At 38.0% G+C, this 14,663-nt stretch overlaps 1 protein-coding gene across 5 annotated transcripts in view; it reads left to right on the plus strand.

Annotated features, from left to right (window-relative positions):
- cacna1bb (calcium channel, voltage-dependent, N type, alpha 1B subunit, b) overlaps nucleotides 1–14,663 on the plus strand; it is a 123,040-nt gene that overhangs the window by 62,053 nt on the left and 46,324 nt on the right. For all 5 annotated transcript variants that reach the window (XM_049737145.2, XM_049737144.2, XM_049737146.2 and 2 more), the window contains exons 7-18: nucleotides 3,061–3,164; nucleotides 4,705–4,820; nucleotides 4,899–4,988; nucleotides 5,590–5,679; nucleotides 6,695–6,916; nucleotides 6,994–7,106; nucleotides 7,248–7,360; nucleotides 7,667–7,798; nucleotides 12,015–12,087; nucleotides 12,428–12,545; nucleotides 13,604–13,671; nucleotides 13,746–13,852. In XM_049737145.2, the coding sequence (XP_049593102.1) occupies nucleotides 3,061–3,164; nucleotides 4,705–4,820; nucleotides 4,899–4,988; nucleotides 5,590–5,679; nucleotides 6,695–6,916; nucleotides 6,994–7,106; nucleotides 7,248–7,360; nucleotides 7,667–7,798; nucleotides 12,015–12,087; nucleotides 12,428–12,545; nucleotides 13,604–13,671; nucleotides 13,746–13,852 (1,346 nt within the window). The remainder of the gene's footprint in view (nucleotides 1–3,060; nucleotides 3,165–4,704; nucleotides 4,821–4,898; nucleotides 4,989–5,589; nucleotides 5,680–6,694; nucleotides 6,917–6,993; nucleotides 7,107–7,247; nucleotides 7,361–7,666; nucleotides 7,799–12,014; nucleotides 12,088–12,427; nucleotides 12,546–13,603; nucleotides 13,672–13,745; nucleotides 13,853–14,663) is intronic.

The following is a 14,663-nucleotide window of genomic DNA, read 5'->3' on the forward strand; positions in this document are numbered from 1 at the left end:
CCCATTGCCTCCCTGCTTGGCACTCAGCATTAAGGGTTGGAATTTGGGGGTTAGATCACCGCTGCTGCTCACTGCTCCCTTCAGGGATGCGTTAAATGCAGAGACAAATTTCACCACACCCAGATGTGTGTGTGACAATGACATTTTTTTGGCCTGAATTGGAAAGATGTGCAGGTGATTCTAGAGGTGGAATCGAACCTGCGCTCTCCAAACTGTGAGGTGACGTGCTAACCAGTGCGGCACCATGCAGCCCAATATGTGTTACCATTAAGAAAACCTTAAGAGCACATATTTTGCATGTATGCATTTATTTTGTCCATATTTAAAATATCTCAATATGTGGCCCCCAGATCATTCTAAGTATTTTTTAATAAAAAAAAAAGGTAATTAATGTGAGCAGACGTGTATTGTCACAAGTGCTTTGTAGACAAACATTTATCAGTGAGTAATGCACCAACAAAGAAACGACCTGCCCTTATCATGTAAAAGCAGCTTGTTTTTACATCGCGATGGCCTTAAATGAAACACTATAATCAGCAGAACCCTGAATATTTGTTCCGTTTAACAATATTGGATAATACACCCAAGACTGATGTGAGTGCTTACACAAACCTTTTTTTGTGATAAGATTGGACACTTTACAATGAAAAACATTTACTGTAATAAATTACCAGAACTGACAACACACAAGATTGAATTCAACGCTATAACGTTAGTACATCAATTTCTAAAACTGGTACTGATAATTCTTTTGTGACTAAATATGTTGTTGTCCGATAGTATCAATGCTGTTTTTTATTTGTCAAGAAAAAAAAATATTCGTAGTTTCCAGCTACGGTATGTAAAAGGCAGCGTGACAGTTTAGTTGTGCCTCCTAAATGCAGATTAACACTCTGCTACAATTCACCCTGATAATGTTTCTTGAGAAGGAGCTTAAATTAAACCCTCTCCATCCTAATCTCTCCTTACTGCCTAATTCCCAAGTCACTTAAAACACGACTGCAGCAATCTCATGTTATCTAGTGACTATTGGAGCAGTCAGTTGGTTGTAGCATCCCCTCTTACACGGTTTTATATCGTCTACATTTGCTGTGTCAGGCTTGAGGCTGATTGCGTCCATCAACGATTTAACCGACAGCTCCAAAGTAAAATCAATTAGCGTTAACCTTATTGACGTAGGTTTCACTTGAGGGACTCCAACCTCCTGAGAAACCTAAAGATGCCTGCGTCAGGCACCATCTTGCCATTATGTCCTCATTTGTGCACCCATTCAGTGAAATGATCCACCAAAGCCACACAAATTATCTCTGTGAATGCTTTTAAAATTGGCACTATTTTTATTTATTTTTTTGCTGTAGAAGGATATGTTTGTGCTTTTGCAGTGCACATAGTGTGCCAATCTTCATTTCATGTCTTGTAATTGTATTAATTTTTCTTACAATCCAGCCACTGCCATAAGAATTAGAAGGGCCTCAAATTACCCCTGCCCTGTTAAAAAAAAAAAAATGTATGCATAAATATTAGATTGGATTTTAAAAATCTCAAGGAGATTGACCTTCCCAGAATTACATCTTGTGCTCTAAGGGAAATTGTGGATTATGCTAAACCAGTGCAAAAAACGGAGTTTGGAAGAACAGCAGCAAAGTATATCCTGAACTATCAGCAGTGAATAAACACGACTTATAGGTGGAAATATGTAGTCAGGTGACTTTCAAAGCGTTGTAGTCCAATTTAATGTATGTGACGTTTTCTAGTCAGTTGGTAAGGAAGCTGAAAGAAGAGCAGTAGATGTGATAAGAGCTTGTGGAGACAGCGCAAATGAGCAAATGGAGGGCAAATAAAAAAGTCTAGAGAACAAACCCAAACTAAGACCAAAACACAAATCATCTTTTCCAGAGTAAAGCCAAACCTCAAAACAAACACAAAATCACACATTATGACGCCCTAATGAGAATGAGCCACAGGCCTACAGTCATATCCAAAATAGACCTTATTACTGTTGCGAATAATGATGCAATCTTTCACTTATTCATATGTAATATAATGACCTTAGATGCAATTATACCCCAAAAATAAATACCATTTGTCTTTCAAGTCTTGCTAATTAAGCTATTTTGTCCAAAGTGAATCCTCCAAAATATCAAAATATAACAAAATATCTCAAAGAGATGTTTACTTCTGTCCAACATATGGGGTCATTTGAAGTACCTTGCCTAAGGGAACATACAGCATGAGCAGTTTTGCAATGAACTACGTGAGTATCGCCAGCGGGCTCCTTTGCCAAATGGTCTGTACGTTCCCCTCGGTTGGTAGCACAGTGTGTACGACGACTCCACAGCCCTCGCACTTAAAAGGAGACTCGGCTCATTAGCTCAAATCCCTTTAAATGACGCTGATGCTACTTTTGCCCTTTGTTTTTCTCCTACTCCTTTCTTTTGTATCCTGCTCAATAAAATGGGGCATTGATTCTCTCCTCTAGGTTTTGATTTTGTCTGAAGAGCAGGAAACATTGTTAGTGAAGTGTTGCATGCAAGAAGTGAAGGGTGCACATTTGCATCTAGATTATAACGCATTTTTTTTCGGACATTTTATCCAATTGCAAATTATGAAAATGATGCAGCCATTAAAAGGGTTTGCAGAAAATGTGCAAGCCTGCGCAGATGCATATGCACACACACATTTGATGCACACTAATTAGATGCAGACAGAATCACAGATGTTGATGCCAGAGGCCGACGTTAAAATATCATGCACAGTTTAAAGTGACGTCTTGATGCTTATATGTCTATCCCTTTTCTCTCCTTTCTATATATTCTTCATGTGTCCATCATGCTAAGATTAAAAGGGTGAAACTTACCCACATACAACCATAAACGGTACAGAAAAATGCATACCGAAATTGGTTTCGTTTCCTGACGACATCTTGTACTTTACACATTTTTGATATGTGATTAATATGAAATTAGCTTATCTTAATCCATATGTTTATAGAGACCTTTTAAAATAATGGTCACATGCAAATTCACAGTTTCCTAAAAATCATCTGTTTTGTATACCCAGACCAACGATGTGGCAGGAAACACATGGAATTGGCTCTACTTCATCCCTCTCATCATCATTGGCTCTTTCTTCATGCTCAACTTGGTGCTTGGTGTGCTATCAGGGTAAGTCATTTTTATCCTTTCACTAAAAGTCTAAATGTATATTTTGGCTCAGAATTAGAATTCTAATCAGAGCTATTGGAAGATAATAAGGATTAAACACATTGAGTACTTATATTGATTTTTTTATGGCACTCCAGGAGTGGTTCCTCGTTTCCAAGATCGACCTTTGTGTCTATCTCCAGGCATGATGTTGTTTTCTATTCTGTAACTTTGTGGCTTGCAGCTTGCAGCTTTCGGCGTAGCTTGTAGCATAGCTTGCAGCATAGCTTGTAGCGTAGCTTTGTAGCGTAGCTTATAGCTGTGTTGTAGCTTGTAACTTTGCTTAGCTTCATGAATTGGAGTGACACTGATGGTTTGATAAACGTGCTATTTATGTAATAGTTATTTGAATAACTCTGAATGTTACGTCAGGCCCGTTCTCAGCTCCTCGTTTGTGTATATGTCACGTTAGCATACCGTATCGTTTAGCCTGTTGTTGCTGGTTCATGTCTGTTCTTGGTGTTGGATTTTGACAAATAAATTTGCCCCAAAAGTGCGACTTATACTCCAGTGCGACTTACATATGTTTTTTTTTTTACTTTATTGTGCATTTTATGGCTGGTGCGACTTATACTCCGGAGCGACTTATAGTCCGAAAAATACGGTAATTGTGACTTGCATAGTTGCAAAATTTGAACGGAAGCAAATGTCAGATTTATTGATCCAAGAAACAGCACTGAGAAAGTAAAAAAAAAAAAAAAAAACACAGAATCTGCACCTCTAATCTAGGTGAACTTGCGATCCTTAAATTGTTTGTGGTTGTTTTGGGTTGGTAACCGCAATCTTGATGCGTCATGGCATGTCACACTGCAAGGTGACTTGTATAAATGAATTGCTACAAAAATTCAAACTGTGCAGCATCAAATTGCAGTCATGACCGTTTGTGTGATAAATGGCAATTGTATTGCAGGCACAGATTCCTGCCTACAACATTTCTGTTTTTCTTTACATTGAATTTTTACTTGCAATGTTAAATGTAAGCTGAAAAACGTTTTTTATTCCTCATTTCTGGTAAAGAGGAAAGAAGTTGAAAGATCACATACCTATGTATGTTTGTTGTTGGTTCTTTTTATTTTTAGCAATTGATTATGGTCCTCCTGAACATAGTTAGTGTCTTCTAGGGCAGCAAAAGCTAGCAACATTATGTGGAAATAAAACATGGTCAATATTTTTTTTTATCTATCTTGAAATCACCTTGTCAAATTCTTTTGTATGACATCCACTTAAGTGCGGAAAATAAACACATTCAATTGCTTTTAACCTTAAAGTGAAGGCAATCACTTTGCTGCAGCAGAAAAATACATACAATCTAACACAATATCCATAAACGTGGTTCTGTTCAAATTTTCATCAAAGCTGCCATACAGTATTTACTCTGCTGTTAATTGCCTTTTTTTCCAAGTCATTTAATCTGACATGCATTGTAAACGCAACAGAAGAATGTCTAGTGTAAAATGTGTTTACCCTTTGTGACAATTAAAGCATCGTGTCAATTCCACAGAGAGTTTGCCAAAGAGAGAGAGCGGGTGGAGAAAAGACAAGAGTTCCTCAAGCTTCGAAGGCAGCAACAAATTGAGAGAGAGCTTACGGGATACCTCGAATGGATCTGCAAAGCTGGTTGGCCCCATCCCTAAACCTGTGCTAATGATTAAATCCCCCCAAATCATGAAAATGTTACTTTTCTGTCTTCTGCAGAGGAGGTGTTGCTGGAGGAGGAGGAGGAGATTGCAGAGGAGAAGTCACCTCTGGATGGTGCGTGGTACAAGAGGAAACAAAATCTGCCAGGTACAAAATACTAAAAGTGCTTTCACACCAAATTACCTGGAACAAAACATTATTGTGGCCTATTTTAGTTTGGCATTCAGACAACAGCCTGTGTTTCTGGACCATGAAAGTATATCAGGTTGATTGACTGAATGATTTTTTTTCTTTTTTTTTGTGTGAAAATAATTTAAAAAAATTAAATACTGAGCTCCCGTATTGATAATACTGTTATGTTATTATGATTATGTATTACATTATTTCTCTCTCTCTCTCTCTCTCTCTCTCTCTCTCTCTCTCTCTCTCTCTCTCTCTCTCTCTCTCTTTTCATGTCCAACATCAGGTGATTTATTAGACAGAAATTTGACTGAAAGAAAAACCAAACACTGTGACAATGTGTTAGCGGCCACGTGCCAATTAAAATCCATATTACTTAGTGTTTTTTCCATTTCAAAGCTAGCGGGAAGGCAGAACATCAAAACAAGATTGATGCCTTCTCATAAAAATTGCCCATTCACTCACACTTGCAATTCGTTTTCTTTCAAACACACATACACACAGCTGTACCATGTACATATATTCTAATTATTTGTATCCTACTGTTGTTCTGCATCAATCTTTACAGTCCTGAAACGAAGCAAAATTAAGAAAGGTAAAAATGACCTGATCGGTGCTGAAGAAGGGGAAGATCCATTTGCTGACATCTCCTCTGTTGGTAAGCCTGACGTTGTTTTTCTGCACCAGCAGATCACCTCCAACCTTCACATAGTGTCTCCTCAAAAGTTGGCCTTTGGAATAAAAGCCACCTTAAAAGCCTGTCTTTGACAATAAATATAGCCATCCCGACTGACTCAGGTCTGGGGTTAAAGTGGCATGTTACGTCAACACTATAAAACCCGGTTACATATCCAACTTGCCTGAGCTCTGAGCATCACAGAAGCACTTCAACACCATCTGGATCTAGTATTAGAGAAGGAATGTATAATTAACTGTTTGCTTAATATATTGTTACCGTCAGAATGTGAGAATATGAATTCGGAAATTAATTGGCTTCACAGAAACAAGCAAAGAGAAAGTGTCGTTTGTCTGCAACTAGGGGAAAACATGATAATTGAAGATATTTTTGTGCTGCCACTACTTAAATGCTTGCTATAGAGTGGATATGGATAAGAGCGAGCAAAGCTAATGCAATCATCGTGCATGTTGAAACTGACCCTAACCCTAACCCTAACCCTAACTCTCTATATACAATATACACAGACACATAGAGTATACTTCACGTCTGCTATGGTGTCCCTTTTTGCTCTTTTGGAAATTTTGAAACCACATTTTTTGTTGTCATCTTGATTTGACTCACATTTTTGTGCTTGTGGGATTTGTGCAGCAAAAAAATAGTGATGGGCAAAACGAAGCTTCAAATTTGATTTATGAACCAGTTGTTGTGTTTGTTGACTCTAGATGGCAGTGTTGTATATAAACAAAGGGGTTAAAGTGTCTTTCCAGTTGAATAGAGTACACCATCAAGAGGAGCCCAAAATACTTACAGTTTCACGAGGCAAATATGAAGCTTTATTTACCCATAACTGCCGAAAATCAAAATGACTTGCCGACAGAGTCAAACGAAACTGTCGAGAATGAAAAACAATGCGCCTTTGGTAGCTTTTGAAGCTGTCACTCAGGTAGAATACAAAAGTTAAAGTATTGTACAAACCATTTTATGTCATGTTCAGCTCCCCCTGGTTCTCCCTTTGGTCGGGCCAGTGTGAAAAGCAGCACGAAGATGGACAGCTCATCTTATTTTCGTCGTAAGGAGAAGCGGACTCGTTTCTTTATCCGGCGAATGGTAAAAGCACAGAGCTTCTACTGGATCGTTCTGTGTCTGGTTGGCCTGAACACCCTGTGCGTGGCCATAGTCCACTACGATCAACCCGCGTGGCTTACAACAGCCCTGTGTAAGTCACACAATTTGCCTCAAATGAAAGCTGTGTACATTTATCAGCCTCTGTTATGTTGTCCATGTTTATAACAGACACAGCAGAGTTTGTTTTCTTGGGTTTGTTTCTCACCGAGATGACCTTGAAGATGTATGGCCTTGGACCACGGAATTATTTCCACTCCTCCTTTAACTGCTTTGATTTTGGGGTAAGTGAATCCTGTTTTTCTAACACCAGTGCAGATCGATGATCAGGTCTTAAGAGAGCGAGTGCTTCTTTCCTAATCCACTTGGTAAAATTAAGGAACTTTGAACTGCGGACCAACTATTCTCCCTCCTCTAACATCTAGGTGATTGTGGGAAGTATTTTTGAGGTGATCTGGGACATGATCAAGCCCGGAGCATCATTTGGAATCAGTGTGTTGAGAGCACTGAGACTGCTAAGAATCTTCAAAGTCACTAAGTAAGTTTCTCTCCACAAAGATAAAATAATATCACCAAACTATCATGACACAATTTATTACAAACTGCAGCATGATGTAACCAAGATTGTGGTGGAAACAAAGAGATTCGATGTCTTGTCAAAATGTATTCATATTAGATTTTGTTGCGATTAGTTGGGCACAGCACAACTTTGACCAATAAAGACTGTGTAGTTCCACTTTTCCTCTATACATGTCAGTTATGATAATATTCTGTTCAGCTATTAGATCTTTTGTTCTGTTTCCCAGCTTTGATCAGTAATTTTTGTCCTTGTTCTGTAACTTAGGTATTGGAACTCCCTGAGGAACCTTGTGGTCTCTCTTCTTAATTCCATGAAGTCAATTATCAGTTTGCTTTTCCTCCTCTTTCTATTCATCGTTGTCTTCGCTCTGCTGGGCATGCAGCTCTTTGGAGGACAGTGAGTAATATCTTGAACCTGTCCCACTCATACAGTCTGACTGATCTTTCTTCTCATTTCTGTCCAGCGCTTGATTTAATATACACAGAGACTGTGCTTGGCTCTTCTTGAGTTCTAATTAGTTCACTGTTCGTTTCATGCCTGCATACCCCCCCCCCCCCCCCCCCGACGCACACACACACACACACACACACACACACACGCACACACACACACGCACACACACACACACACACACGCACACACACACGCACACACACACACACACACGCACACACACACACGCACACACACAAATATACACACACCACTGGCACACGTACTGTACACAAGTGCTCATATTCTCCCTAAACCATTTCCCCACCCGACCCTTCTTGTATTGAGCCAGTGGCCCTGCGTGGCGCTGGTGACAGTCATGTTGGCGCAGCAGGAAGCTGGCAAAGTAGCAGCAGTGACTGTGGCTCTTTGATACCACTCCCAGCAAGGAGTCCCATGCTATCTAATGATGGGAGCACTTCATAATCCAGCTGACATTTAGTCCTGAATACTCAACTCACATATTAGTCTGCTTTTACAAGTTTTGAACCACTCTAGAATAAATGGTCCAAGTATTTGCAACACTGGCAAAATGTAATTGGTCAATTCGAAAGAATGCTCTAAGGCTAATTCTTTATGTAAAAGGACTTTAACAATGTGTCGTTTTTTTTTCCTGCTTGTTTTATGTATCCCTAAATATATATTACATCCTGAAAGAATATTGCTGCTCTTGGCGAAATCATTAGTTCAATGAAGTATAACTCAAAAAAAAAAAACCTGAGCTGGCAGATGACTGCTTGTAAACAGGTCAACTGTTTCTTTCTAAAGCACTTAAAATCAAAGGTGACAGCTCAGAAGCCGCACAGTGCTGACTCAGACTTGTGAGAAAGCATTTTAGTGATTATTGTTTCATTACTTTAGTCATCTTCCACAAAGAATTGTCTTGACGTTCTGATGGTTAAAGCTTCTCTCCATCGACTAGATTCAATCAAAACCAATTTGACCAGTATATTCATCCATACATTTTCTATAGTGCGTGTCCACGTCCACACTCGCGTTCTGACTGAGCTGAAAACCAGACCAAATGACTCAAAGCAAAAGGTGGTCGGTTTTATAGTTTGTATATAAAGCACTCGGCATGCTATCAAAAAAGAATAAAGAAGAGATATTTGTTTCAATCAAACTCTTCATTTATTCACCTCATAGACCTTTTAAGTATGCATATTGAGCCTTTCCCAGATCAATTTGCCTCTCCTCTAGAACCTCCTGATTTGATTTGTTTTTGATTTTCATGGGTGGTAAATTACCACTGGTAATCATCAATGGCAGAAAAATACTTTGTTCCATTAGGTTGACCTTTTAGAAACATAACATAATGCATAATATCCTTTTAAGTGATTCACTGTAAGTAGGAAAAACAACAAGTAGCAAAGAGAAATGGCTCTTTTTTTTATGGCTTCATCTTACAATGTGTTACATCTTACATCTTACAACCCAATGCTATTCAATCAGCTACATGCGGCCCAGAACCAAGTGGTACAGCTTGTGGTCCAGCTGTCCTGAAATGAATTGCATTCATACGGTGTTTGATACCGTGAACGCAACTCTTGTGTAGCCTATCCACATTGGCCACATTGTTTTTTTTATTTTTTTTTATGTGGTTACGCTAAAAACAGGAATAATGGCAAGAAGTAATGTGGAAAACACATGCCCGTAACAACTTTCGTAATGTTGTCAATGAAAATCGTTGATTCAGTCATTTGTATGAGCGGACTACATTTCTTGATTTGAAAATTCACCCCAACTAAATTTGTGACTGAATAGCCCTGATGTAACCAATTGTGACAGTTGTCGCAAAAAGTAAAATCCAATGACTAGAAGATGACTTTTACGTATTTTATTTTATTTGTAGCAGGATAATAGACTGATAGATGTACATACGTATAGTAGAAAAGTAGTATTTGTATTGCCCGCACTGTTGTCAAGTGGTCACCCACTAGTTTGTATGTTGCCACATACTGCTTTTGCTGGGTTTTTATAGTATTCACACCTTTAGTATGTGTTAAGCAGCCTTTCACTTCTATTCGGTTCTCCTTGGACTGACAGTCCTCACAAACACCACGTCTGGCTGCCTTGAAAGCAGCAGACTGTTGCTATGGCACCCAGTCTTCTATCAGTCAATGCCATCATTAGCACCACATCAGTCTCTTGTGATGGACAAGTGTGAGATGAGTCTGACGTCCTCACAGTGCTTTCAGCCAGCAGTGCACATTTGGTGGCATACATGTCTACACGAGCAACAAACAATGTTCGTTTTAAGTTTTATGAGTAAAAATAATTATGCTAAATAATAGTCAGTCTTTCAGGAAGAATGTTTTGTGTATAATGAGTAAAGCAACCACTAACACACTCAGGTCGACAATTCCTCATGAAAAAGGATCCTTTCAATCCTTAACAAAATGTTATGTAATGGCATGTTAAAAAAAAAAATCAAGGAAAATCACTTTTTTTATGCATCCTGAATTAATTTTTTTGTTCAGATATTATGTTCTTCCTGAATGCATTTTTTTTGTTCAGATATTGTTCTGGCACACAACACACCAAACATGTCTCTGTAAAATTGAGAATTAAAAGATAAACAGCTGGAGGCAGTGGACCGTCTCCCTGCTGAGACTCAAAGGACATCAAGTCTGTTTGTGATAAGCTTTGACAAAATATGCAGCCTTTACTGTAATGACTACAAAATAGTTTTTCGTGTTTTTTTTTCGTGTTTGAACATCAGGCAAACTCAGCCTACCCTTTTATATATATATATATATATATATATATATATATTATTATTATTATTATTTTTATATATATATATATTTCTCAGTCCCAAATTCATGAATTTTGTGGCAGTGCTTTCTTCAATTTTAACTCAATGCGTTTCTAACGACCAAAAGTACAACATCTAATAGCATAAACATTCACAAATATAAATGTGTTAAATTAGTTACAAACAGGTATAAATTAAATAAAATCAGGTCTGTTTGAGGAAGACCTGTTTTTTATTTTATATAATTGCCACCTTTTCCCCCCCTGCCCATTTTAAAATGTATAAATATGCACCATGTATAAACTGGAGGGGTGGCATTACCCAGTTGGGAGTTAAGACTCACGTGACACGCACTTCTCGAATTGATTTAACGAAGTCTCTGTGGGTCCCTTTTGGATGAGCACTCCCAATCCCCATTATCGCAGTAAACAGAGGTCAGAACTTACAAACACAGCAGCCCACCGTCTGTAGTGGACCCACTAATCCACAAGAGGAAAATAGGAGAGCCAATAGTGGGTGAGGCGTGTTAGGGAGGAAAAGAAGGCTTAGAAAGAAACGGAACAAAGATACGAGTGTGATGAAGGATGCCGTGATCAGACATGGGGGATGGGGTGGGGCAATAGTGAAAGGAAACGAGCATGCAGAGATACAATATAATGCCATACCAAGGGAGGCAAAGCTTATTGAATTACAGAAGATGCCGCTCCCCACTCCCTTCTAATACAGTGCATATGAGAGCAAAAGCTGTATGGCTGGCTGATAATGGTTTACCTCTCCTGAGTTATTGTAGTGTTTTCTATGTAAAAAAAGAGAATCTAGATTTTATGTATATGTAACATACCACACGTCTCAACATGCATTTATCGCGTGATCTTGTCGAGGGAAAGAAGCAGGCTGCAATTTGGTGTTAATGGCACAAGTGGTCTTGTGGTAATAAAGTGCACCACATCCTCTCCTCATTTTAATTTTCAGCCCCACATCTCGCACACATATAGAATCACTGTACAGTAGCAAAAAAGATTACGTCTGAACACCTCCCCGGCAGTGCCTCAGCTTGTAATTTTATCATTACTGAACTGCTTTAATTTTCTTTTGTCAGCAATAAAAAAAAAAAAAGAAAAAAAAAAGAAAAAAAAAAGAGTCATTTTAGTGACACAGTACAAAGCTTGACAGAGGAGAGATTATGTCATCACATTTATTTGTGTTTGTTGGCACGACTTGGAATGTACCAAACTTGCCTAAGACTTGATGACTCGTGTCAGATTGAATATGATTGGCCTTGACAGAATTCTACGCCCTTCTTATGTCATGCTGAATGAGTTGCTCCCTCATGCTAACTTTTCTCCTCCTCTTTTCATTTAGATTCAACTTTGAGGATGAAACACCAACAACAAACTTTGATACCTTTCCAGCGGCCATCCTCACTGTGTTTCAGGTGGGACAGCCCTAATATAAAGACTGTAACACACACACACACACACACACGCACACGCACACACACACGCACACGCACACGCACACACACACACACACACGCACACATGGGTTCATCTTGAAAATGAGAAACTCTTGACTTCATGGAAGCTGTAAGATTATTATTATCAGTCATGTTAATAAGAAGAAATTACTGCTCTGCGTACCTTTTGCCTCCTGACAAGATCACTTATAATCCCTTAATTAGTCTGTGTTCACAACCCTTTATGCTGCAAGATAATTAAGTTCTGTGCTGTACTCTAAAAGCCCAAGTGTCATTGGAATTCTCTTGACTCACTCAGATTTTAACTGGGGAAGACTGGAATGCGGTGATGTACCATGGCATAGAGTCACAAGGAGGTGTTCGCCGTGGAATGTTTTCTTCCGTCTACTTCATTGTCCTTACACTTTTTGGAAACTGTATCCTCTTATTAGTAAAAGCTAAATTAGCATATTGAGGTAATGCTTTTTGTTTGAATAATTGCTTAGGAGAAAAATATGTTAGGAAAATGTTTTGTGAATTAGAAGCCAAGTTAAAGTCTGAGAGTTTTAGTGGATGTGGATCACAAATTAAATGTTTTTTTTCCCTTTGGCCCATCTATACCAAAACGCATGAAAATCCTTTGGAATTACTTCAAATCCTGCATAAACTGGTCATAAAATGTGATCTGATCTGCTGCCAAGTCCCAACAACAGAGAAAGACAGTGTTGTTAAGCTAATACAACAAGAGCAATGTTTTTATTGAAGACCTTATGCAATGTGCAGGGTGAAAAAATAATGTGAACACTGAGGCTAATGTCCAAGAGCCAGGTGGTGTCAGATGCTAGTCAACCGAGGTCATCGATTTGATGTAATTAGAGGTATTGGTTTCACAAAGAATCAAATGGTTGTCATGAGACGACATGATAGTAATAAACTACTGCTGTCCCAATAAATAAATAAATAAATAAATAAATAAATAAATAAATAAATGAACGAATGAACGAATAAATAAATAAAAATATAAATAAATGAATAAATAAATAAATAAATACGTAATACATACATACATACATACATACATACATACATACATACATACATAGTACATACATACGTGCATACATACATAAGACCATAAAGTGGTCCAGTGGTGTTAGTTCATGAAGACTGGTCGTATGATTTAGATAAAAATGAGAACACATTTCGTAACCAATGTATGCAGGATTTAAGTATTTCCAGACCATTCACATAGTGTTTTATTCGTCTCCCAGAATAAATCCTCATTTTACCAAGACATTTCATACAATCCTCTGCTTCGGAAAGAATGAATCAAATTCCCACGGAGTGAGTCTTCTAAATCGGTTTCTTTGAGCAGCTCACCTTTGTTTTTTATGACGGTTTAGTCGGTAAATATGCCCTCCCAAAATGTCTTATGATGGGTGTAACCTGTGAAAAAGTATCTCCATAATTTGTCCTGAGTCGTGTTGTTTCTCAGACACCCTGCTGAATGTCTTCTTGGCTATCGCTGTTGATAATCTTGCAAATGCACAGGAGCTAACAAAGGTATGCTCAGGCTTTCTATTTTAATGAAATACATACAACTAACTGTGTTGCATAATACTGCAACTTGGCTACAGGATGAAGAAGAACAGGAGGAGGCAGCCAATAAGAAGCTTGCTCTGCAGAAGGCTTTGGAGGTGAAGGAAGTCAGTCCCATGTCAGCAGCCAACATCTCAATCGCGGCGTAAGTTTCTGTGCAACATTTTCTTCCACAACCATGATGAAATATTGTTTTTTCATTTAATCTGTTGTCATCATCCAAGCCCATCAAATATTCTGTGTGAGTTTGTTTTACGCTCATTTTCTCCACCTAGGAGAGTGCCCCTGTGGCTTTGACTGCCCCCCCCCCCCCCTCCCAGTTCACCTTAAATTACAGACAAGAGAGTCAGTATTACTTGCCACTGTTGTATTTTTATTTTCAAAATTGTCAGAGCTAAAACGTCATTGGAGCATCAGAACAGAAATTAAGAGAAGTAATTTGTAGAACAAGTACACATCACAGATTATTTATTTGCTAGTTGCAAAACGAGCTGTGCTCATGACAAACATCCATTAATGATTAACCTTGAGAAGATGAGCATCAACTCCACGGAATTTTTATGACGTTTAATTGACATGCTCAATTATGGATAAATATGAATCACAAATGTTTTGGTAATGATTGAAGTAATGATTGGTCAAACGATTGTTTATTTTTTGGTACAAAACAAGAAATTGTTTTCACATGTAAAAAAAAAATATTAAGACACATTTCTTTGAAACACGATAATTATGTAAGTTCCTTAATGGACCAAATTTTTTTTTATAACAATGCAAAAGTACTGTATAATTTGACAATTTTTCTTACAATTATGCAAATTTATAATTGGAGTGAAATAATCGTAATTGTAATTGAATTTTGATTAATTGCACAGCCCTGATATCATATAATAGGTAATTAATTAGTTAAATTATATATTATAAATTAAGATTATCCTTTAATGTGTCATAAAGGT

Source organism: Syngnathus scovelli, chromosome 13 (genome assembly GCF_024217435.2).
Source record: "Syngnathus scovelli strain Florida chromosome 13, RoL_Ssco_1.2, whole genome shotgun sequence".
Classification (NCBI taxonomy): Eukaryota; Metazoa; Chordata; class Actinopteri; order Syngnathiformes; family Syngnathidae; genus Syngnathus; species Syngnathus scovelli.